The 23,414-nt window shown below is 46.2% G+C and overlaps 1 protein-coding gene across 1 annotated transcript in view; it reads right to left on the bottom strand.

Moving 5' to 3' along the window:
• Window positions 1–10,254: 10,254 nt before the first annotated feature.
• The window catches only part of fat4 (FAT atypical cadherin 4), a 114,093-nt gene continuing 100,933 nt past the window's right edge, over window positions 10,255–23,414 (bottom strand). Inside the window, exons 12-17 of the mRNA XM_061079828.1 lie at window positions 22,198–22,283; window positions 20,691–20,870; window positions 20,116–20,240; window positions 18,152–18,375; window positions 14,932–15,193; window positions 10,255–12,817 (exon numbers count right to left, since the gene is read on the bottom strand). Of these exons, the coding sequence (XP_060935811.1) occupies window positions 10,908–12,817; window positions 14,932–15,193; window positions 18,152–18,375; window positions 20,116–20,240; window positions 20,691–20,870; window positions 22,198–22,283 (2,787 nt within the window). The 3' untranslated portion in view covers window positions 10,255–10,907. The remainder of the gene's footprint in view (window positions 12,818–14,931; window positions 15,194–18,151; window positions 18,376–20,115; window positions 20,241–20,690; window positions 20,871–22,197; window positions 22,284–23,414) is intronic.

The following is a 23,414-nucleotide window of genomic DNA, read 5'->3' as shown; positions in this document are numbered from 1 at the left end:
TAGAAAATAACATAAATATTCATAAGTATGCAGTGTTATGTTGGCCAGCAACGCAGACGAGACATCTAGCCTTTATTATGTAAATCTATGGTTGTGTCCATGTGTGATGCATGTTTCTAAGGCCTTCAAAGGTTGGAGGTCAGCGATTCGACGATTATTCATCAGAAAGCTAAAGAAGACGCTGGGAAATGTAAAGGACGCAGGTTAGAGAGTGTTTCATCAGGCGTGAAACACACACGTGACACATGAGTTCCGCCCGGAGGAGACACACGGTGCGGTCGGTTCGGTGGGAAACGCTGAAAACTGTTTGTTTACAAAGAGAATCTCCGGGGAACCTTTAACGAGCTGCTGCTGAATCCCTGTTCTCTGCTGCTGCTGCTGCTGCTGGTTCCTGATCCTCACAGCTCCGTCCCCCCAGGGAGACTCAGCGTGTTACACAAAGACACAAGTTTGTGTACCATCCACAAGAAGGATTACAATAAAGAGTATTTACACACTACAACTATATCACTAGATCTAGATTTCTGTTTGAATCTGCACCATGTTACACACACTGAGAGATACGAGTGCCTAAAACTTGCCTGATGTTTTACTTCTCTAAGAAATCAATGTGGTAAAAACATCCTCGCAAAAATAATTCATGGTAATCTGCTGAGTTGTTTCTGCGTAAACCTGATAATTAAACTTATCTTATTTACTTACATATTCACTTTAAATTTGCACAATACTCTGCACTTTTACTGCCTTTTTTTGCACTTCTGGTTAGATACTAAACTGCATTTCATTGTATAAGTACTTGTACTGTACAATGACAATAAAGTTGAATCTAATCTTGAATCTAATCTAATGTTCAGACGAAAACCCCTTGATGACTCGTCTGATTCAGGAAACATGTGACACGACGGTAACTCTCGTTTCCACATCATGTTCACGAATAAAACAAATTCCTTGTTACAGTGCGAGCGACATCTCAGATGAGCGGTCGGGATATTTTATAAATTTGAGGCCGAAGTTTCCCTGAACAACAAAACTGCACAAACAAACCGTCCCCCCCCTCCCTCCCCCTCGCTCCTCCTCTGCTGATGGCTTGTGATTGTGGTTTGGACGGATCAGCTCTGGAACAACCAGCCGCATCGTGCATGTTTGCTTTTGCTGAAGTCAGATCCCTGGCACCAGGACCAGCATTGTTTTCAGTTCTCAGTAATCGTCTCTCTAACTCAGCACAATAAGAGAAACGCTACTGTTCTGACCACACAGCTCCAGAGTCGGTCCCAACAGGACCATCAGGACCGGGGGGGCCGAATGGAACGTAAGAAGAACAACTCGACTTGAAGGTGAAGACGTGTTGCTGTTAGTGGAAGAATCAACAACGTGAATCTTATTTGTTGTTGATGAAAGTCAAGGAATTGGAAAAATGAAGCATTCAGTTTAATTTCCTCTAGAAAACAATCAATATGTTGAGTCAAGTTGCTGAAGAGGAAGAAAATAATCTACTTACTCAACCAAAGAGCTAGATAATCATAATTAAGATATTTTAGATTAAGATAATCAGGATTTTTACAAGAAATTTTATTATTTTTTATTTTCTGGACTCAGTATCTTACTTTTGTTCCTTCAGAACATCTTCTCTACTTTCTTTAGTTTATCTTGATTGTTTGATATTTTTCTTGTTTCTTTTTGTACTTCTTCTCTCTTGGTAATATATTATTTTATCTTTGTCATTAGATCTTTCTCTACTTACATTTCTCTGTTTTTTTCCTAAGAGCAAATGTATCAGATTCACAAAAGTGTTTCTTCAGTTCCTGTTATTGTTTTGCTCGGAGCGTTGCCACTGAAGATGGTGAAGATGGTTTAGTTTAAAAACAGACTTGTATAAATGTGTGTGTTTATTCCATAAAGCACTTTGTCTTTCTTGCTTTTTTGAGAAGTGCTGTGCAAATATAGTAGAGCTCTGAGGCACAGCCATGCATCTTCAAGCTTTAGACGATAATTGCTTTAAGTTTTATACAGTGTTCAAAAATACAGTTTCTTATTTCTTTCCATTAAGCCGCAGCCGGAGCCTCTAAAGTGTTTGTGAGGACGAGGAGCAGTAAACAGTTCGCCCACATGGAGTCGTCTGTGTGTGTTGTGTTATTTTCTGCTCTTGAGGTTTGGACCCTGACTGTGCGATTTGCTTGTTGACCATCATTTATGCAGCATTTTTGTATCTGTAAGCCACAGATCCTGAGTGATTCGCAGCCGAGCCCTCTTCACGTCCACTGCTCCCTGGATCCTGGAGCTGAGGTCCGACAGAGAGCGGAGTTCAAGAGCTGCAGACGTTCGATTTATCGTATCCTAGGATATAATAATCATAACTAATCTTCAGTTTTCAAGACAAAATTACACAGAAGAAGTGTCAAGAACCTGATGTTAAAAAGATTCAAGAGCAGAAACGACAGAAACAATCAATGTGACGGGAGGATGAAGCTGAATGTGCAGAAATATGTTAAAATAAATAATAAATTAATCGAAATATTTTGTTACACAATGCAACTGTGTGTGTTTACAGAATTGAATGTGCCAGTAAAGTTACTAAACTGATCAATAACTACCAAACCAAGGTGCATCGGTATTAAGACTATGCAGAAAAACTGTGACTTACGTGATGTCTTAGAAAGATCCTCCAATTTCAAGTATTTATTTCTATTGTAGTTTCCATTTACACTTGAACTCCTGATGAAGCTTTTGCGATATTGTCCAAATCTCCTGAACGTGCGTGTAAACAGAGCCTGAGTCAAAATAGTTCCTGAGGTTGAGAATGAACTTTCGATCTTTAGCTCCGATTCCCAACGTCACGATTTGATTTGTTTTTTCCGATGTGATTCAATTACATTTCATATCGATCGGATTCGAGATATTTGAGTTTCAGGACCAGTTTCTCTTGAACATGAAAGAGACTCTCAGGGAACGAATGCTGCAAATTGAAGCAGGAGCACGGCCTCGGCCTTCAGGCTTGGCTCTGCCTCCAGTGGAGCGGCTGCTGCCAGGTTACGTGTCTCCATGTGGACGTCTTCTCACGCAAAGAAACCTGGACACAAAGAGACCTGGACACGAGAGAGAGAGACGGACGTAGAGCTCCATGAAGGCTGAAGGCAGGAATAGATAATGGCTCCTTTAAATAAAGTTGAATCAGAAAATGGATTTCCCTACTTTGGAGATGAATCTTCTATTTCTTTACTTTACTGGAAAGTATTTTTGAAATCTCAAACAAAATAAACCTTTTCAACTGTTTCAAGGTTTGGATTTTCAAACCTTCATTGTTTGTTCTGGACCTTCAGACTTTTCAGTTTTATACGCTCCAAAATATCAGGAGTGAGCAATGGACTAATATTAAGTCCAACTAAAAGAGAAGGTCTGTATCAAACTGAAACATGGTTCGGTTTCATTTGCAGCTGGAAAACTTGAGGTTGGTGGTAGCACTACCACAATGATGTTACCATGGCAACACAGTGAACCAAATGAACTGGTTCATTAATTTTGTCTATTTAAACGTCAGAGACACTCGTCTATAAACCAATCGATGTCAAGTAGACGCAGCCCACGTAGGTGATGACGGCAGAAACCAAAACTAACCACATGAAAAGTTTCAAATACACAAAGCTTGGTTCAGATTCTCAGGTGTGAAAACTCTCTTCAAATTAAAAGAGTTTAAGCTTTTCCTGCAACAAAACAACAAGATAAAACATGGTTTTAAAGTCAGAGCTGGAGTTAATCCTGCCTGGTGCAGTTTATCTTCTGGGTTCACTTTAGCAAACAGTGTGTGTGTGTGAGTCAACAGAGTCATTAAAACCAAAGTCATTAAAACCAGTATCGACATCTGCTGCGTCAAAGTGAGAGGAACGTTGGGGGGAACCAGCTGAGAGAATCCTCGGCCTCCCAGAGGAGCGACAGCTCCGCCTGTTGCCAAACACTCGGTGACTCAACCGGCACTTAACTCGGCAGCATCTCCTCCAATTAGAAAACAAAACAAAAAAAGCCAGAAATTGCTGAAGCGGCAGAATGTGACACCGGGGACCAGAAGCAGATGTGCTGCCTGCCTGTGGATCCCGACAGCGCGGTGACACTCGAGCCAGAGCCCCCCCCGCCCCCCCCCCCCCTCTCGTGACCGGGTTGATCTGTTCAGCATCGATCACACACTTCTGTGAATGTTCTCAAGCTGGTGGCGAGCGGAGCCTCGGCCGATCCAAGCCCCTCAGTGCTGGAGAGAAAACCACAGAGTTGAGGAAGAGAGGCGCCGGTTCCAAAGAGGAGACAAGTCATCGTCTTCCTTACACACACACACACACACACACACACACACACACACAAACACACACACACACATGCACCATTCCCTTCTATTTCCCGACAGCTCAGGCTCCTCGTTGAGGCTTTCATGTTGAAAGGCCTCGGCTGGCTGCAGTACACACAGCATTAGAGAACACTTATCTCGCTTTGATGCACATGTGAAACGGGCAGTGCCCCTCGGAGCGGGCGATGGTGTTAATGTTGTCTCCCATGTAAACCACACACACACACACACACACAAACACACACACACACACACACACACACACACAGCACACACAGGACTCAGCTGATGAGGAGACCTATCGAGGGGTCTTGTGGGAGCTGAGGATGTGGGTCTATGTGCTGTACCTGCAGGAGTGAAGTGAAAACTGAGGTCACATGTGGTTTTTGATGAAGGAGACGTTGACTTTGAACCTGATCGAGGCTTCGCTCCAGGAAGACAGAGGTCGTAGACTTAAGGAGCTAAGCCAGACGTGGGTAAAGTACGGCCCACGTTTTGAAACAAACAATTTAGTAGCACTTAAATGGCACATACTTATAGCACTTTGTAGTTTTGCTTTATTTTTGAAGAAATCATACTTTCTTGATTCTTGTTGTTCTGGGTTTGAACCCTCGGGGTTGAAGCACTTATTCTAAGTCACTTTGGATAAAAGCGTCAGCTAAATTAAATTTGCCCGGGAGTTTGGTGTATAGGGCTCAAAAGGGAACATGATCTCCCTTCACTTTTTCCTTCTGTAAAATGAGAGGATCAAGGAAACGAAAGGTGGACAATGAGTGCCGAGTGTTTAACACCGAGTCGACAACAAAATACTTTTTCACTGAAGTCCAATCGAAGGCTGTATGCCTGATATGCCGAGAAACTGTCGCAGTTTTCATGGAGTACAACATCAGCCGTCACTTTGCTACGAAGCATGCTAACTACGCTAGCAAGCAGTCAACGCAAGAACGGTTGGCTGCAGCTCAGAGGTTGGCGACTAATTTACAGACTCAGCAACATTTTTTTTCACAGACAAACTGCGATTAAAGAGTCATCTACCAAGGCATGGTTTTTTGGGGGGGCATTCGAATTAGCAAAGGCTAGCAAGCCTTTCTCTGAAGACGAGTTTTGGTTAAATGGCCTTGCAGATAAGTGCTTTGCTACTTGGTAAAGGCCAAATCCTTTCATGTAATGATTTTTCCATGTCATTTATATTAGTTCACAAAAACACTCCATCAATCTGTTCCTGGCCCGGCCCCTCTGTCAAATTTTAGAACCCATTGTGGCCCGCGAGTCAAAATGTTTGCCCACCCCTGATCTAAGCTAACAAGCCCAGTAAAGAGACAGGATACCTGCTAATCACTGCTAACACAATATAATACTTATATTTAACAAACCATACGATTCCTCTGGTATGAGACCGAAAGCTTCTCCAGCAACTCGGCTCGTGTTCAGTGACGGGGATTAGCCTGTTAGCCTGTTAGCCTGTTAGCTCCGGTGACGTCACCTGTCAATCAGGCGAGAATTATGCATCATTTCAAACCTCAGTATTATTTAAAGGAGCAAAAAGCTTTAATTAACATTGGAGTGAATATTTGTACAAAATTTGAAGGAATTCCAGTGACCTCTGACCCTGTGTCATTAAAGCAAACTTACAACAAGGAATCAAAGGAACTCTTTGCCTTGATGACATCCTTTGTAGGTTCTTCTCTATAAAGCCTGTGTGGAGTTGACCAGTAATTCACCAGTGATGGTTCCCTACAGGTGGGAGGCAGCAGTGTGTTAAATAGTGACAAGTCTGCCACAAAGAAGAAGAAGAAGAAGAAGAAGAATAGTATGTCACAATAAGTGTTCAGCAGGAGATGAATGAGCAGCAGCTGATCATGGATCCACTGGAGCTGGAAACACTGAGGGCCAAGGAGAATGAAGAGAAGACCAGGAAAGAACGGCAGACGTTTAAAAACATGTTCATCCTGTACGATGACAACATTAACCAAATCATATTACTCAACAAAAAGAAACTGAAGCTGAATGAGATCTTTGCAGAACTGGAGACGGTGAAAGAAAAGTTGAAACTGAGAGAAGAGTTTTGTGAGGATTTAAAACGCAGAGTTCAACAAGTAGCAGAGGAAACAGAGAAATACAAACAGATATGCAAGTGTCTGAATCATATTTGTCTGGAGCTCAGTGAGGAACTGGCCACGATGAAACATGAGAAACGAGAAGCTGACGACGCTGAGACTCGAGAGGCAAGCGAGCGGGAAGCAGAACTCAGACAGAAGAATGAGAATCTGGCAAATGAAAACCTGGATCTGTGTGAACTGCTGCGGCAGGAGGCTCATATCAGTCTGGACCTCGATGCCCAGCTCCGTGAAGCTCAGACCACTCTGCTGGGTTTACAGACGGACTGGAGGAGCCTCCAGGAGGAGAAGATGAAGTCTGAAGCAGAGTCAGAGGTCCAGCTCCTGTTAGAGAGGCTGGAGGAGGAGGTCCGCGGCCAGGAGCCTCTGGAGGAGAAGGTCAGCGGCCAGGAGCCTCTGGAGGAGGAGGTGAGCCACCAGGAGCCTCTGGAGGAGGAGGTGAGGGGCCAGGAGCCTCTGGAGGAGGAGGTGAGCCACCAGGAGCCTCTGCAGGAGGAGGTGAGGGGCCAGGAGCCTCTGGAGGAAGAGGTGAGCCACCAGGAGCCTCTGGAGGAGGAGGTGAGCAGACAGGAGCCTCTGGAGGAGAAGGTGAGCAGCCAGGAGCCTCTGGAGGAGAAGGTGAGCAACCAGGAGCCTCTGGAGGAGGAGGTGAGCAACCAGGAGCCTCTGGAGAAGGAGGTGAGCCACCAGGAGCCTCTGGAGGAGGAGGTGAGCCACCAGGAGCCTCTGGAGGAGGAGGTGAGGGGCCAGGAGCCTCTGGAGGAGAAGGTGAGCAACCAGGAGCCTCTGGAGGAGGAGGTGAGCCACCAGGAGCCTCTGGAGGAGGAGGTGAGCAGCCAGGAGCCTCTGGAGGAGAAGGTGAGCAACCAGGAGCCTCTGCAGGAGGAGGTGAGCAGACAGGAGCCTCTGGAGGAGGAGGTGAGCAACCAGGAGACTCTGGAGGAGGAGGTGAGGGGCCAGGAGCCTCTGCGGGAGGAGGTGAGCAACCAGGAGCCTCTGGAGGAGGAGGTGAGGAGCCAGGAGCCTCTGCGGGAGGAGGTGAGCAACCAGGAGCCTCTGCGGGAGGAGGTGAGCAACCAGGAGCCTCTGGAGGAGGAGGTGAGCAACCAGGAGCCTCTGGAGGAGGAGGTGAGCAACCAGGAGCCTCAGGAGGAGGTGAGCGCTGCACCAGCACCTGCAGCTCCACAGGGGAGCTGCCAACGCACCAAGCCGTGGCCAAGAGCACCACAGAAGAAGAAGAAGAAGAGGAAGATGTCCTGGTGGAAGATGTTCACTCGTCTCTTTACTTTCCGCTGAAAACACTTCGGATCAGTTGAGGAGTCAGATGCAAACCAGACGAGAGAAAAGTGAAGAAAATGTATTTCAATGCCACCAAAATAATTCAAATGATTTCTTGTCATAAGCGAATAAATAAAGTAAAAAGTAAAATTATAAGTGCAGTTTTTAGAAAATTCCTTCTTAACTATGTTCCTCTGTCTGGTGCTGTCAGTTATTCTCAATATAAAGTAGAAACTAGCAGCAGAGAAAACATAGTTTCTACTGTTGTGATAAACCAACTGTTGAGTGTTTAAGTGTGTTAGAATAAATTGGTAAGTTAGTCAGATGTGCTACTATATTTAATATATCCAAATGTCTGCACACGTCCCTGCTGATCACTCTGAGGCTCAGAATAATCAATCCTTCTAAAAACAAGCCCTCGGTGAAGATTATTATTATTTCAGAGGAACTTTCTGTTTCGAGAAAGTCAATCACAGCGTCGATGCCGCATTCTTTTTCATAAACACAGAGGAAACTCTCGAGTCAACATGGAAATCATCTCAATGGCAATTATGTGTTTTTGATGACACGTGTTGACACAGCGGAGAGAAAACCGCGTTTGACTCGTTGAATAAGTTTAACGAGTTTCTTGGTGATTTTACGAGACTCGCTCGTGATGACTTTACTCAGCGATGTTCTTTGTGTTTTTCACGTCACGTCATTCGTAACTGAAACAACAACCATTTGCATCCGCAGGAATGACACACGTTGTGTATTTTACGAGGGGTTGATGTCAAACCCGACGTTGGCACTTAGGATATATACATTGCAATTAATCCTTAAACACATCATGAGCTCCTCTGACGTCTCGATGAAGTCCAGCAGTCGTCTGGAGAACATCCAAAAACAGCACTGGTGGAAAAAAAAGAGAATCAGGAAGACAGATTCATGTCAGGGCTCATGAGTGTTTTACATCCCAGCGCTCTGTAGAACAATGTGGCCTCTGTGTATACAAGCTGATCCCAGGCACCTACAGGGAGGCTGGTAGTGGGGTGGGTGGGTGGGGGGGCCTGAAGTATCTCAGAACCCACCAGAGGAGATAGATGCTGTGCGGTTTAATTGAATTCATCTCCTATTTACTCTGCACGCTCACTATCACTGTCAGTGTTGTTATTATCTCTGCATCAGCCGTCAGTCAACAACAGCGCCGCAGGTCCGAGCCCCCCCCCCCCACCCCCCGACCGCTTGGGGGTGACTGACCCAGATCTGGACCTGTCAGTCTACTCCGGGTTTTACGGCTCCCTGCGTTTTCTCTCGCGGCCTCCCTCTCTCTCTCCTCCCGATGACGGAGAAGATAAGCATGTTGCATTCCCGGATCACTGAGCTATGACAAAAAAAGGGTTCTGCTCAATAAGCCAGATGCAAATAATTGCATGAAAGCAATATCGGGCCGAGCGTCTCGGACGCCGCTTGATGTTTTGCTTGGCTGTGGAGCGAAGGTGGTTCGGTTACACACCCGGGTCCCGAAATGCCTTTTTAAATGTTCGGTTCAGACTGAGTGTTATTTAAAGACAGCACACGGAGAGAACACTGAATATGGAGTACCTTCAGATTTGGGAAAAGAGGAAATCTGAGCTGGAAGGTGGCTATTTTTAAAAATAGCCAATGCTTACATGCATTTAAAGCAGCTTTCAGACTTGCTCTCAACTCCTTAGAACATTATCTGGAGGGGCGGCATGTGAGAAATGTCTGAGTCAGTGTCTGCAGAACTTTTATGGAACTTTTGTTGAGTGTGAGGAACTGGGAAACGTCACAGGAAGCAAACGGATGTAACATGCAACCAATGCTACTGTGAAATAAACTCAAATTCAAGAACAAAACAAATAAAATAATGAGGAAGAGACGTCACATAAAAGACGAGACTTCACGTGAATCAGTCGCTCACCTTCACAGGAAATAACGCTTCTACAGCTGCATGTAAATAAATACTTTTTTTTTATTCTGTTATTGGCTTTTTACAGGTACAAAGCATACAGCATGTTATAGTTTTATCAAAAGTGGAAAATACTGATGTTACATACGTAACAAATGTAAAAAATAAGTCTTCAATCTTACTTTCCCCGAAAGTAAGGACATACATTTTCAGCATATGAAAATATCCATAAAAACACAGCTTAAGTAATTTTAAGTTAATAAACAGTACAAAAATGTAGAAACCATACAAATGTCAAAATAATGGACGAAGACACCAACAACAAATGACTCCATGATTTCTCATGAATTAAAAAAATGTACACAAGGTTCATAGTGTTTTTTAGTTGGGGTCATGTTTATACGATCATCATCATCATCATACATCATCATCTTCATCATCATCGTCGTCATGGTTACTTGGCTTTGTCAGAAAATGCAAATCTGTGACACACAGCTCTCCAACAGTTCCCCAGAAACACACAAACGTCTTCTTCTACTCGACTCAGGACGCAAACACAAAAGAGGAAGCGTCCACCACCCCCCCGCCCCCCCCCCCAGTACTGAAATCCTCAAATGTCTGTAAGGCAGGAGACTTCATCAACCCTCCGTCTTGGAGCGTTTAGCCAGTGTCCTGTCTGTAACAGGTGCAGTCAGACCAAATACACACATGCTTCGTTTCAAGCTAATTGAAAATTGAACCCCCTAAAAAGACAGACACCGGGAGTTTTGGGGAATTTTTTCTTCCTGTGAGTGTTAATGTAATCTCCACCTCCCCATCGCTCAGCTGTGGATGTGACAGGCGTGTTCTTGGAGAGGAGAGGCCGTGTTGGTAACGCAGAACAGAAACGTTTGATCAAGATAACGTGAATGGAGCTCTGCAGTCGCTAAATTGGATTCAGACGTTGGGATTTAGTTTTTCTGAGCCGAGCGGCGTCACTGGATCCGTGGTCACGAGCCCCGGAGAGGAAAGCACGATTGTACAGTCGAGTTCGGACCGAGAAGAAACTGGTAAACTATTCCAAGGTGGATAACGACAAAATCTGTCGCGTTACAGGTGCTGTGTTTCTGCCTTACTGCATTGAAAGTCGTCTTATTATTTCTGAATAATGTAAAAAAAAAACAAAAAAACATGGAGTCCAACGCTCTCTTGAAATGTACAGTCTTCCTTTTTTCTTGTTTCTTTTTTCAAATGGAGAACGTCACCATATTGTACATCATAATAAATAGTCTCATACATATTGCTCAGCTTCTCCTTCGTTTAAAATGGTCACTGAACCGTCGCCACTGTTCATTTCAATGTCTTTCGCCGCCGCGTTCTCGGGAAGCAAAGCTAGGTCCTTGAACACGTCGACGTAATGTCCGAAGCCGGGACCCCAGTTCAACAGATTGTCCCAGTTGAAGCCCCCGGCCTGCTGGCCCAGTTTGTGGGGCAGGGTGTAGTGCTGCTCGCCGGGGGGCATCTGGGAAACGCCCGGCCCTCCCTCCGCCCTCCGACTCGAGTAACGCCGCTGCTTCAGCCGCCCGCCGTAGTCCTCGTCGTCGGCGTCCGACTCGTTGACTTGTGAGAGCTTGGGCACGCGGGAGTTGTAGGAAACCGGTTTGTCCCGGTCGTACTCCATCTCCGAGCAGGTGAAGGAGTCGTGAGAGTCACTTTCTGAAGAGGACTCGGGGGCCGGGAGGCCGTCGGCCGGGTTGCGGACCCTCGACAGCGGCCGGCGGCAGTCCTCCTCCGAGCTGGAGCGCCCGTGGTCGGCGCTGCAGATGCTGGGGTTGCGTGGGCGTGGCGTATTCAGACGCTCCACTTCCTCGATGGAGAGCCCCACGGGTGGTCCGGTCTCCAGGGGGATCTGCTCGATCGGCTGCTTCAGCCGGCTGCCCGGCCGGGACGTGTGGCCGTGGCTCGCCATGGTCTGCGGACTCTTGCTCCGCCTCCCCAGCCGGGTGGCGTAGTTGAACATGGGCGGCGGCTGGCACATGTCGTTGTGCAGATCCAGCGGGCTGCCGTCCCGGCGAGCCAGGTTGAGTTCTCTGGTTGGCGTGTTCCGGTAAAAGGACGAGGGCTTGTTGAACGGGGCGGGGGAGTGTCTGGACAGAGGGTTGGGGGTGGGGCATGCAGAGTGGGAGTGGCTGAGCGGCGTGGACCTCAGCGCTTGCGTGTACTGCGGCTGGTAGGTGTAGCTGGTGGCGCCGAGCGGTAAGGGCGACTGTCTGGCGAAGCCCAGTGGGCTGTGTCTCTGGATGGAAAACTTGGGGGTGTGGCTACGGAACTGTTTGTAGTGCTGGATGATGTCAGCGTCCGACGGAGCGATGCTGCTGGCGTTGTCGATGTCGTAATGTTCGATGTCCGCCTCGGGGCCGTTGCAGGGGGCGCACGGCGCGCTCGGCACCGTCTCGTTGTTGTGGGAAATGTCTGTTTCATCGTAGATCAGGTACGGGTTCTCCCGCTCGATGATGTCCGGTTTGGGGTTCCCTTCCGGCTGCTTCCGTACCGTCATGTCGTCTCCGTACGGCGGGATGTTGTCTGGGTCGTCGAACGCCACGTTCTCACTCCCCTTCTTCTTCTTCTTCTTCTTCTTCTCCTTGGGCTTCTTCTCCTTGGGTTCCTTTGGCACTTTGGTCCGGTTGCGGCCCCGGCAGTGGTTGCACAGGATCAGGCTGAGGACCACCAGGGCGAGGACGGTGGCGCAGCTGCCGACGATGGCGGGCACCGCCCAGATGGGGAGGACCATGGTGGCCGCCGTGGGGTTCGGGCTGCACACAAAGCCGCCGTTGTTGGCTGTTTTGCAGACGGTACCCTGAGGACACTGGACACCCAGACAGGCCACCAGGGTCTCACACGTCCTTCCTGTGTAGAACTCGGAGCAGACGCAGGTGTAACCCGAGTGGGGATCCGGCACACAGCTGCCGTGGTTCTGGCAGGGATTGGAGGTGCAGTCGCCGGGCGGGACGCACTGGTACGTGTACCACTGGTTCACGCACATCAGGCCGTCCCAGCACGGACTGCTCTCACACAGGTTGGGACCTCTGCAGCCGATCTTGACCGACGAGCTGGTCTTGGTCAAGGTCACCAGGCTGTGGTCTCCGGTGAACGGCAGGTTCTCCCGGTTGTACTTCACGTAGGCCAAGCAGCCATCGAACCCTGCGGAGGAATGAGAGAGAGAGAGAGAACTGGGTCAAACAAATGAGAAGCGGCCGACAGCAGCTAACAAGGACATAACAGTGGCCTGGGGGGGGGGGGGGAATCTTTCCCAAATTGATGGGTTTTCAAAATTTCTGCCAAGGTTGGAACGCTCCCCTGAAAATAAGGAACTGGGAGTTATAATCAGGGCTGAAGGAATTTTGTTTAGACGGGTAATTGGTTCAAGATTCGGACAAAAAAAAAAATAACAAGAGAAATTTCCTTGTAGAAAAGCACCTCTGCAAAAGAAAAAATCATTTTTAAAAAAAAATGGGTCGCATCTATCAGTGGCCAATTTGAGAGGAGAAATATGATTTTCGTTTCTCAAACAGAGAATCTATCGTCGGTGCCATTATAGCTCGGAGACACACATCTGGGTCGAGTGAGCGTCTCTGTGTCTAATTCAATCCTTCGCTCTGCGGATCGCCTCACAGCGCTGCCTCACCGATGTAAATAGATTTTATTGAATTTATCCCGGTGCAGATTAAATCCATTCGTGTCTTTTCATTAGCTCTTGAGAAAAGTGAGTACACAAGAGCACAGGAGGGTTGAGCCTGCGTGCTCCGGAGATGTTTGTTTAGAAACGTGCCCGGGTGCTCCTCGTGTAAAACAGGTCGAGAAATCCTTCAAATTGCTCATTTTTACCTTATTAGTCCATAGTATCGGGTTAGACTCCCCCCCTCCTCCTCCCCCTCCTGAATCTCTGCAGTTTACTGTGCTTTACGAGCTCCCTGTGGAAACCGTCTCCTTCACCTTCTGCAAACTGTTCTCAACTCACATTTCAGGACATCACGTCGGTGATTTAGCTCTAAACTATGACGAGAGGCTGGAAAAGAGACGATTAAAACGAGTCCTCAAAGGCAGCGGCTCCGAGACGAAGCCAGATTAAACGAACTTTCTGTTTTGTGTGCGCGGACGATTCTCTGATGAAGAAACATTTACTCAACTGCTGTAAAATTCAAAGCAGGTAAATCTCAGCAGCGTCCAACAGACACGGACTTCCAGCCGGTTTAATGGAGTCGTGCTGGACGGACACCAAAACAGGGTCAGCAGTTTAAGCTGCAGACTATTAATTCGTTTGTGGGGAAGGAGTAAAGAAAAAAAAAAGAGAAAAGGGGGTTGTAGAGGATTTATAAGGGCTCACAGGATCCTGAGAGCCGTGTCTCACATGTGCTCTGTATGTGAGCGTGCAGAGGAGGTTTCCATAACATGTGAAAACCGCTGCGTGGGTAATTTACAGCGGGTGAGGAGTGGGTGAGTTTCTTGGTCGGATGCCAGACTGTGAGAGATTCAGCATGTGTGTTTGACACGGCACGTAAATACACATGTTCGTCCACACATACAAACACGTGTGTTAATATACTGCACGTTCATGTTTTTAGAGAGAGCAATGTTTTTTAACCCCTCGGACCTCTGGTGTTATTTTAATTCGTTTTACAGAATGTCTGCGTCCAAACATAGGAAAGTAATTGTGTGTTTATGTGGTTTTTGGAATAATTGGAAAAGTGAGTTCCTGGCTGAGAAAGTTTTATACGTCCACACAGATGAACAGTTTATGAAATGTTATGTTTTCATGACTAAACCAACCAGGAGAACGTCTGTTTTGCAACATATCTGCATGAGTGTGGACAGGGTGTTAAATATGACAGAGTTCTTGTTAAAACTCGGGTAAAAAACCCTAAAATGACGTTTAGATCATCATTAGACTCGTGTCTGATGAAAGTCATGATAATGAAGTTCTTTATGGGTCTTTATGCTCTCCCACCACATACGTTACATGCTCCACATGACGTTAAGTGGATCATTTGATCACAGTTTGTAATTTCTTTGGACGGAGAAAATCTCTGTTGTGAAATCTTCGTGTCTGGAGCAGACAGGGATTAAAGGGGGGGGGGGGGGGGTTTGCTCATAGGCTCCTCAGTTGTGGTAATGATGGAGTGGAAAACTGCTCTTTCACCTCCTCTGCCAAGACTCATCCTCCCAGTCTGCGATCAACCTGGAGATCCTCCACTCCCAGGGCAAGAAGCTAAAGTTCTTAACACTCGGTTGGAGACAGAAACACCTTCCAGCCTCACCTGCTCCGGTTTTCTGCTGCGCCGGTCCGGGTGGGATCCCTCCCAGAGAGAAGGTCACGACCCCGAGACCTCCGAAGTCCTGCGTGGGATGCTGGATGACCCGGGGGTGGCCGTTGTCCACCTGCAGCACGGTGGTGGAGCCGTTCTTCACCAGCTGCAGCGTGTGCCACTGGCCGTCGGACAGCAGCGCGTCGCCCACCGTCCGCTCCACCTTCCCCCCCACGCCGGCGTCTGAGATGTACTGGAGGTTTCCGTTCCTCAGCTGCAGGAGAGAGAGAACAGAGAGACGGAGGTGTGAGAGCAGTGGTCACCAGTCAGATGAGAAACATTTTACTGGGTGAAAACAGACAGAATGAGCAGGGGATCAGTTATTTTGTGATTTTAATTAGGGTTGCAAAGGGGTGGAAACTTTCCGGTAAATTTCCGGAAACTTTCTGGAAACTTTCCATGGGAAGTTAAGCTCGGGATTTAGCAATAAAAACATCATTCAAAACTCTATTTTAAAGATGTATGGAATGCAGCACTGATTGAGGATTGTTCATCTGTTCATGTAGCCTATTTCCATTCATTTATCCGTATTATACGATTCCAATAGTTTGGCTAACTATTTATATCTCTGGCATTGCATTAGTGTTTTTTTAACAAACTTTTTTCTCATCTTATTCTACAGAACAATGCCACGTGCACTCTCTCATGTGTGGAGACATTTCACCACATCCAATGTAGAAGGAAAGGCTGTGTACATTTGAAAATACTGTGCAAAGACCTATGTTAAGAATGACACAACGATGCAGAAGCATAAAGTCAAGTGCCCAAAGTTTCCTCAGGGCTCAAATCAGCCTATGACACAACAAAATGTTTATATTTATGTCTGTATATGACAAGGTAAATACAGTTAGTATAAATTACCCACAACATTTCCAGTTTATTCCCGTTAATTCCCGTATATTCCCGTTAATTCCCGTTAATTCCCATGGAAAGTTTCCAACTTTGAATAATCCCATGAATTTTGCAACCCTAGATATAATATGTATCAGTGATAATAGAAGGGATTGACAGCATCTATCTCTGCTAATACACATATCAGTCAGCAGATCAATGATGACACAGACTGGAAACATCAACAAATAATAAATAATATTCTTTGTGGAGCAAAATTCAGTTTTTCTGATCAGTGGATGTTCTTGTCAGCGTCTGTGACGAGTGACGAGAGGAAACCTTCACTTCGCTTTCCACAGAAACCAACCACTCGCTTTCTGAATCTGCTGCTGAGGTCAGAGACTGAAAAGAAAAATGCAGCTCGACGCTCGTGAATCTTTCCCCCAGCGAGACACACGGCACTAAATCATGTTCTCACAACTCGTGTGTGTGTCTGTGTGTGTGTGTGTGTGTAGATCAGAAACTTGTTGACGACAAATTCACAGAGACAAATCTAAACACCCACTGGAGGAGGAGGAGCCTCTCCAGAAAAGGAAGCACGGATCTCCATCTTTAAAAGAAATTAATCAGGCTCACTTTTGCAATTGGGCAACAAACGTGCGGTTTACACGTGTATGATAATCTCCTGTGTGCACCCCCCCTCCACGCCGGTGGAAAAGTAATCCCCACCCCCCCCTCCCTTTCAAAGACCCCCAAAAAATCAGCAATGATAAGTCGCTTCCGGAAGAAATGATTTAAAATGGGAAAAGCAGAAAGTCCCCCAAGTCCAAGAATACCGAGAGCGCTAAACCTGGAAAACCAATCATGGAGGTTTTATCTATTAAACATCTTGTTTTTTTTTTTTCATATCTCAGTATATATAGTTTTCTCCCGCTCAACATATGTACACATGCACGGTGCGTTCCCCCCCGACACTTGGACTCGGGACTCGTCTGGAGGATTCAGGAAGCTGTGATGGTGATTTGATGAGCACCAGAAGCTGCTCGGAGCTGGAAACCTCCCCCCCCCCCCCCAAATAATAAAAAATAGAAAAATCATCATAAGCGAGAATGTTTGATAGGGAAACGACAACAATGTGGGAAGGGGTTGGTGGTGGTGGAGGGGGGAGGGGAGGGGGAGGGTCTAAGAGGAAAATTAAAGAGGATGAATGAGACTCTTTGGTCAGATGCCCAGGATCTATCAGAGCAAGGGGTGGGGGTGGGGGGGTGAGGGAGGAGAAGAAAGAGGAATGGGACGACTGGGAGGAGGATGAGACACAGTTTGCTTATAGAGAGAGGGGGGGGGCAATCTAAGTAGACAGCGTCCAGATATGCAGACGTGTTTGTTCTCAATCCACTGATTACAACTTACATACTTATTCACAACGTCATCGTTTTTATGATTCGCTGAAATATACGTGAGAGTTCAGCGTAATGCATTATGGGAAATGTAGTTTGTTGTTCCTCATCATCCTCATTCTATTGAAGCAGATTACAGCTTTTTTTTTTTTTTTTTTACAGAGTTTTATTAACAAGCTTATTCACAACGTCATAGTTTTATGATTCTGTGAAATACACGTGAGAGTTCAGCATAATGCATTATGGGAAATGTAGTTTGTTGTTCCTCATCCTCCTCATTCTATTGAAGCAGATTGCAGCTTTTTTTGTTTTTTTACAGAGTTTTATTAACAAGCTTATTCACAACGTCATAGTTTTTATGATTCTGTGAAATACATGTGAGAGTTCAGCATAATGCATTATGGGAAATGTAGTTTGTTGTTCCTCATCCTCCTCATTCTATTGAAGCAGATTACAGCTTTTTTTTTTTTTTTTTTACAGAGTTTTATTAACGAGCTTATTCACAACGTCATAGTTTTTATGATTCGCTGAAATACACGTGACACTTCAGCGTAATGCATTATGGGAAATGTAGTTTTTTCCCCCCATCATCCTCATTCTATTGAAGCTGATTACAGCTTTTATTGTTTTTTACAGAGTTTTATTAACGAGCTTATTCACAACGTCATAGTTTTTATGATTCTGTGAAATACATGTGAGAGTTCAGCGTAATGCATTATGGGAAATGTAGTTTTTTACCCTCATCATCCTCATTCTATTGAAGCCGATTACAGCTTCTTCCTAGAGTTTTATTAACGAGCTGCTTGACGTGCATTATCACTGAAATGCATTCAGCTGCAGAACAGTCTGTTCCCTGTCTGCACAAACAGGAATATTAAATCAAGTCCTGGCCTTTTATTTTGAAATGCACCACATGTTCCTCTGTGTGCTTCTCTCTCTCTCACCTTCACGGTGGTGTAGTTGCTGCTCTCCTGCACGTGCAGCAGCGTGCCACTCTTGCCGCGCGTCCTGAACTTCACCTCCAGGCTGCTGGGCCCGGTCGGGTCCGGGTCAGAGGTCGAGCTCTGCAGCGCCTGGCGGAGCAGGAGGTCGCGCTTGGGGCCGGACTTCAGGGAGTAGTCCAGCCGGCCGGTGCCGTCCAGCGACAGGGCCGTGTCCGCCGACATGTCTGCGGGAGAGAGATAGAGAAGCTCCTCAATCCAGCTCGGACTCAAGTCTTCAGAAGACAACTTTATAAAAAATATTAAATCTTTCCACTGCTGCTGCAGAGACGAGTCCAAATGACTTTCCTCTAATCTGACTTCCATAACCTCGAATGGGGTTTTAACATTCTCACTAAAGATCTGTTTAGAGCTGAGACATGCAGGTCAATCCCCGGGGGGGGGGGGCGGCCTGTGTGCCCTTGAGCAAGAACATGAATGTTCACCTTTACTGCTGTATAAACATGATTGGTGAGGAATTTTAATAACTTGACCTAAATACCATCAGCCTGAGAGTAAACAGAGAAGAATCCACAGTGGGTTGTTACAGAAGTTCCCAGATCGCCTCAGTAATGATCTTTAGTTTCTAGAAGTAATGTCATGAAATTGATTAATGGTAATAATTTGCTCTTGAACCTTGGAAACAGTGTTTTTCTCATCAATTATTTAAACTGTGGCGACTAATGTTTCCTGCCTCAGTTTCATAATGACCCAAAACTATATTATAACACTCCTCATATGAATATGTTTGAAGCACTTTTTCTCTGTGCTTTCTAACGCTACCGACCACAAGGTTTTTACAATCCCATAGTCAGACCTCATAGTTTCAGCTGCAGGTGTCATGTGTCATGCAGTTTTCTCTCTCACTTGAGAACTTGTATTTCACTTTCTAGTACCTGTCACTCGGCATCTGTGGCACGTGAGCGAAATAATTGTGCACGTGACAGATCCCGGCGCTATTGATTGAATTCATTTGGTGGGAAACGCCGCAGCATCTAAAAACGTGTAACTTCTCTCATGTCTGTATATTTAAAAACACAAAAGCTTTAAAAAATAAAGCCCAGACTCCAGCAGTTGTGGCCCATAGATATATCTAAAGACTAGATGTCGCGTTCGACGGAGCCGGACGTCACCACATGGCGGCCATATTGCTAGAGTCAGCTCGCTCACCCTTAACATTGTGTTGTAGTGGTACGTACTTTTTAAATAACCATAACCTGCTCAATTTTCAACCGATTTTAATCATTTTTATAACCGATGTAGTTATGACACTGCATAAATTATTCAATTTTTTAGTAAATAACATAATTATTCACAAGTATGCAGTGTAAATGGTAATGGATTTGTATTTATATAGCGCTTTTCTAGTCTGGTGAAGACCACTCAAAGCGCTTTACAGTACAGTTTCACATTCACCCATTCACACACACATTCATACAGTGCATCTACTTGCAGCACTTTGTTATTCTATGGGGGGCTATTGAGGGTTCAGCATCTTGCCCAAGGACACTTCGGCATGCAGATGGTTCAGACTGGGGATCGAACCGCCGACCTTCAGGTTGGAGGACGACCACTCTACCCCTCAGCCACAGCCGCCCATGTCATATCTACATCTCTGACGTTTATAACAAACCTAACCATTTAAAAATCGGTTGAAAATTGAGCAAGTTATGGTTATTTACCACTACCAACACAATGTTATGGGTGAGCGAGCTGCCTCTGGCAAGATGGCCGCCATGTGCGGACGTTCATCACCGTTGGCCGGCAACGCAGACGAGACATCTAGTCTTTATATATATATCTATGGTGTGGCCTACATGAAGCTGCATGGTGCAGTTTGATGATTCACGGGGAAGCATCATAAATAATCATGATGGACTATTCTTAAACAAGTGCCACCTCAGCACCACAGAGGCGCTGGTACTTACATTTCTCACAGAACTTGCCGGTGAACCCGTCCACACACTGGCACTGCTGCCAGGACCAGTGGTCCAGGCAGGTTCCCCCGTGTCGGCAGGGGCTGGCGGTGCAGGCTCCTTCCAGTCTCGGACACCTAGCGACACACAAAGTGACAATCAGACACTCGGTTTGACAAGTCAGCCGCACACTCGGCAGCCAGGGGGGTCCGAGGAAAGAGAAGCTGGGAGCAGATGAGCTGTGATTTCTCTCCCTATACAACGAATCCCCCATAAAGACCCCCAGAGAATTAGCATATTAAAAGATCTGTCCGAGCCTCACTATTCAGCAGCAGGACAGAAAGAAGTACAAAAAAAAAAAAAAAATCTCTGCATTTCTGCGATTTGGTTTCCCTCGTCAGAAAAATCTGCCATTTGTGTTTAAAAAAACATCTTTTTAAGAACTCTGTGGAGGGTTTGAGAGTGTGAACAGATGTCCCACAGCGAGAGGGGACGAGGTTAGAGAAGACGGACAGATGAGGCCGGGGGGGGTGAAAGGAGGGCAGAGGAGGGGGCGGGGCTTGGGGGGAGGAGGGGTGGGTGCCGACCTGTCAAGGATGCCACGCGATGCCAGCGCCTGACTCGGCTCCAGCGGGCGCCCGTTGACGGCGAACTCCATGATGCAGCCGACAAAGTCGTGGGTGGCGATCTGACCGCGCCGATGAAGGACGGGTTCTATTGACCTGACGCCTCCCACCGAGAGTCTGTTGGGCTGCACGTCCAGGATCCTACACACACACACACACACACACAGACACACACACAGACAGACACACACACAGAGGAACAGAAGCACACAAAGACTTGAACAGAGGGACAAAAGTACATGTACAGAAATCCACATGCTGCACATGCAGGTATTCAGAGCCACACACACACACACACACACACACGCACACACATACACACACACACACACACACACACACACACGTCTCCAACAGAACGACACTGCGGGTCAGTGAGTTTCACAATAACATGGTCCCGGGACAATTACTGAATAAACCCTCTGCAGACCTTTCTGGCCCTCTCCCGTCTGCTGGATCGATCTGTCTCACACACACACTCACACACACACACACACACACACACACACACACACACACACACGCACACAGACGCTCAAACACACAAAAAACACATGCTCAGTCTCAGGTTCTCGCCCCACAAGGCCTGGCTCGGATCAGCCTGTGCATTAAAGCTGTGACCGTCCGGTAACTTAACGACACTTTACATCACGTGTCGTATATTTGAAAACACACAACTTCAATTTGACTCTGATTTTGTCATATAACCAAAAGAATATGTACAAGAATTCAATTTTGTGAACAATTTGTTTTTCCTCCAGACACAATAAAGTCCACGAGCTCCTCCTCCACGAATCTGCATTTGATTTTGTGGTGTTCTTTATTCTATATATAGTGTCAAACTTAAAATAACACTGTATTGAACAGATTCATTCCACCCTGTTGTAAGTCAAAGGAACATTTAAACCTGGAGGGAATATTCGTTTTTACAAGCTTTTCTGGGGTTTAGAGCAGATTTCCGTCTCATTGGATGAGTCAAACTCAGTTGGAGGAACTTTCAGAAACTGTTTCCCAAACTGGGATGAAAAAAACCACAGTGTTTGGTTTGAGCTGTCAAACGAGTCGACATGCAACAGGTCAGAAGGAGACGCTGCTTCTCTCCGGGGCCGAGAGGGTCGAACGTCTCTGTTTCTATGTTTTCTAACAAGAAAATACTTCAGGTGATTGTGTTGTTGATTCACTGCACAAAGAGGATTGTTGTCGGGTCATTGTGAAAAGCAACAGCTGAAGGAAATTAGACAAATATGTTCAGAGCAGGTATAAAAAATAAAAATCTATCAGCCTTGTATTATTTTCCATTATTTTGCAGGACATGGAAAATGTGCATTTTTATTTTTCCAGACCTTGGAAAAGAAACTGTCAACAGTCTTTTAGTTAGTGTGTGTGTGTGTGTGTGTGTGTGTGTGTGTGTGTGTGTGTGTGTGTGTGTGTGTGTGTGTGTGTGTGTGTGTGGATGTGATGTTCTTACCAGTCCGTGTGCACTGCCACGTTGCTCACAGCACAGTAGCCTGGTTCCTGGTCTTCACCACACAGGTCCACAGTCAGAGACGCAGCCTGCACGAGGACACAAATACACACAGAGATACAGTTTGTGTGATTTTAACAGATGTAATGTTCCTGTACCTCCGTCTATTGTGGTTTTGGGATAATTATTGAAATTCTTGAATAGACATCTCATTGGTTTGTGTCACTGTAAGTGAATGGAGCCAAATACGACGTGTCCTTGTGGTTCTGCAGCAAAGAAACCACGTCATCGTTTTAAATCTTAGTTTCTACATGTCCACACGACAACTCAGCCCCAGACTGTGGAGTAGTGACGATGCTAAAGGCGTAGACATAGCTACACTGCTCCAAACTGCCCATTGCTGCGTGTTAATGCCTAATACTGAAGTCAGGAAACAGTACAGGATCTTAAAAAACCATCAAAAGCCTATTGTTTGCAACATGATTGTCGTCTTAACAGAACTTCATTGTGTGCAGATCTGAAACCTCTTCTCACGGACTGTGGACATAACTTTCTCTCCAGGGTTCTGGTTCCACCCAGTCATTCCTCACTGAGCGTTTGTGGAACTAAGTCATGTTCAAAGGTTGGTGTGAGTTTCGTGCGCCACAAGGCACGGAGGCCAATTATTTTTCATCATTCCCTCCCAGTGGTTGATGGGCGAGTGGCATAAAAAACGCCATAGATTACAGCAAACAGTTCCTACTTCCCGGTAATGGCACTAAATCTTTTGCCCAGATGTGGGTTATTCTCATATTCCCTCCCTCTCTCCCTCCCTCTCTCTCTCCCTCCTCCCTCCCTCTCTCTCTCCCTTTGCCCTGAGAGCGAACGACCTTATGAGGAAGAAAAGAAATGAGCTGCGAGGGAAACTGTCCGGAGAAAAGTGTGTGAAAGTGTTGAAAAACCTCCACCTCTCTCGGATGTTAAGTAAACACGGACCACACCGGCTCGGAGCTCATACACAAACCATCCAGAGGAGCTCGACACAACCACACACACACACAGAAACACACACATAGACTTTGTGTTGACTTCCATTCATTGTGCACAGCCTAACTTAAACCCTAACCCATAAAACCTTGACCATGACCATTTGATGCCTCACCACCAGTCGGACTTGATTGTGATACCGTGGCCATCGCACTGCGAACCACGCAGAGATTTATAATGCTTGATCGAGCAAG

The sequence above is a fragment of the Limanda limanda genome, chromosome 10 (assembly GCF_963576545.1).
Source record: "Limanda limanda chromosome 10, fLimLim1.1, whole genome shotgun sequence".
NCBI lineage: Eukaryota > Metazoa > Chordata > Actinopteri > Pleuronectiformes > Pleuronectidae > Limanda > Limanda limanda.
The sequence above is the reverse complement of the archived record's forward strand: the minus strand, read 5'-3'. Positions and strand labels throughout refer to the sequence as shown.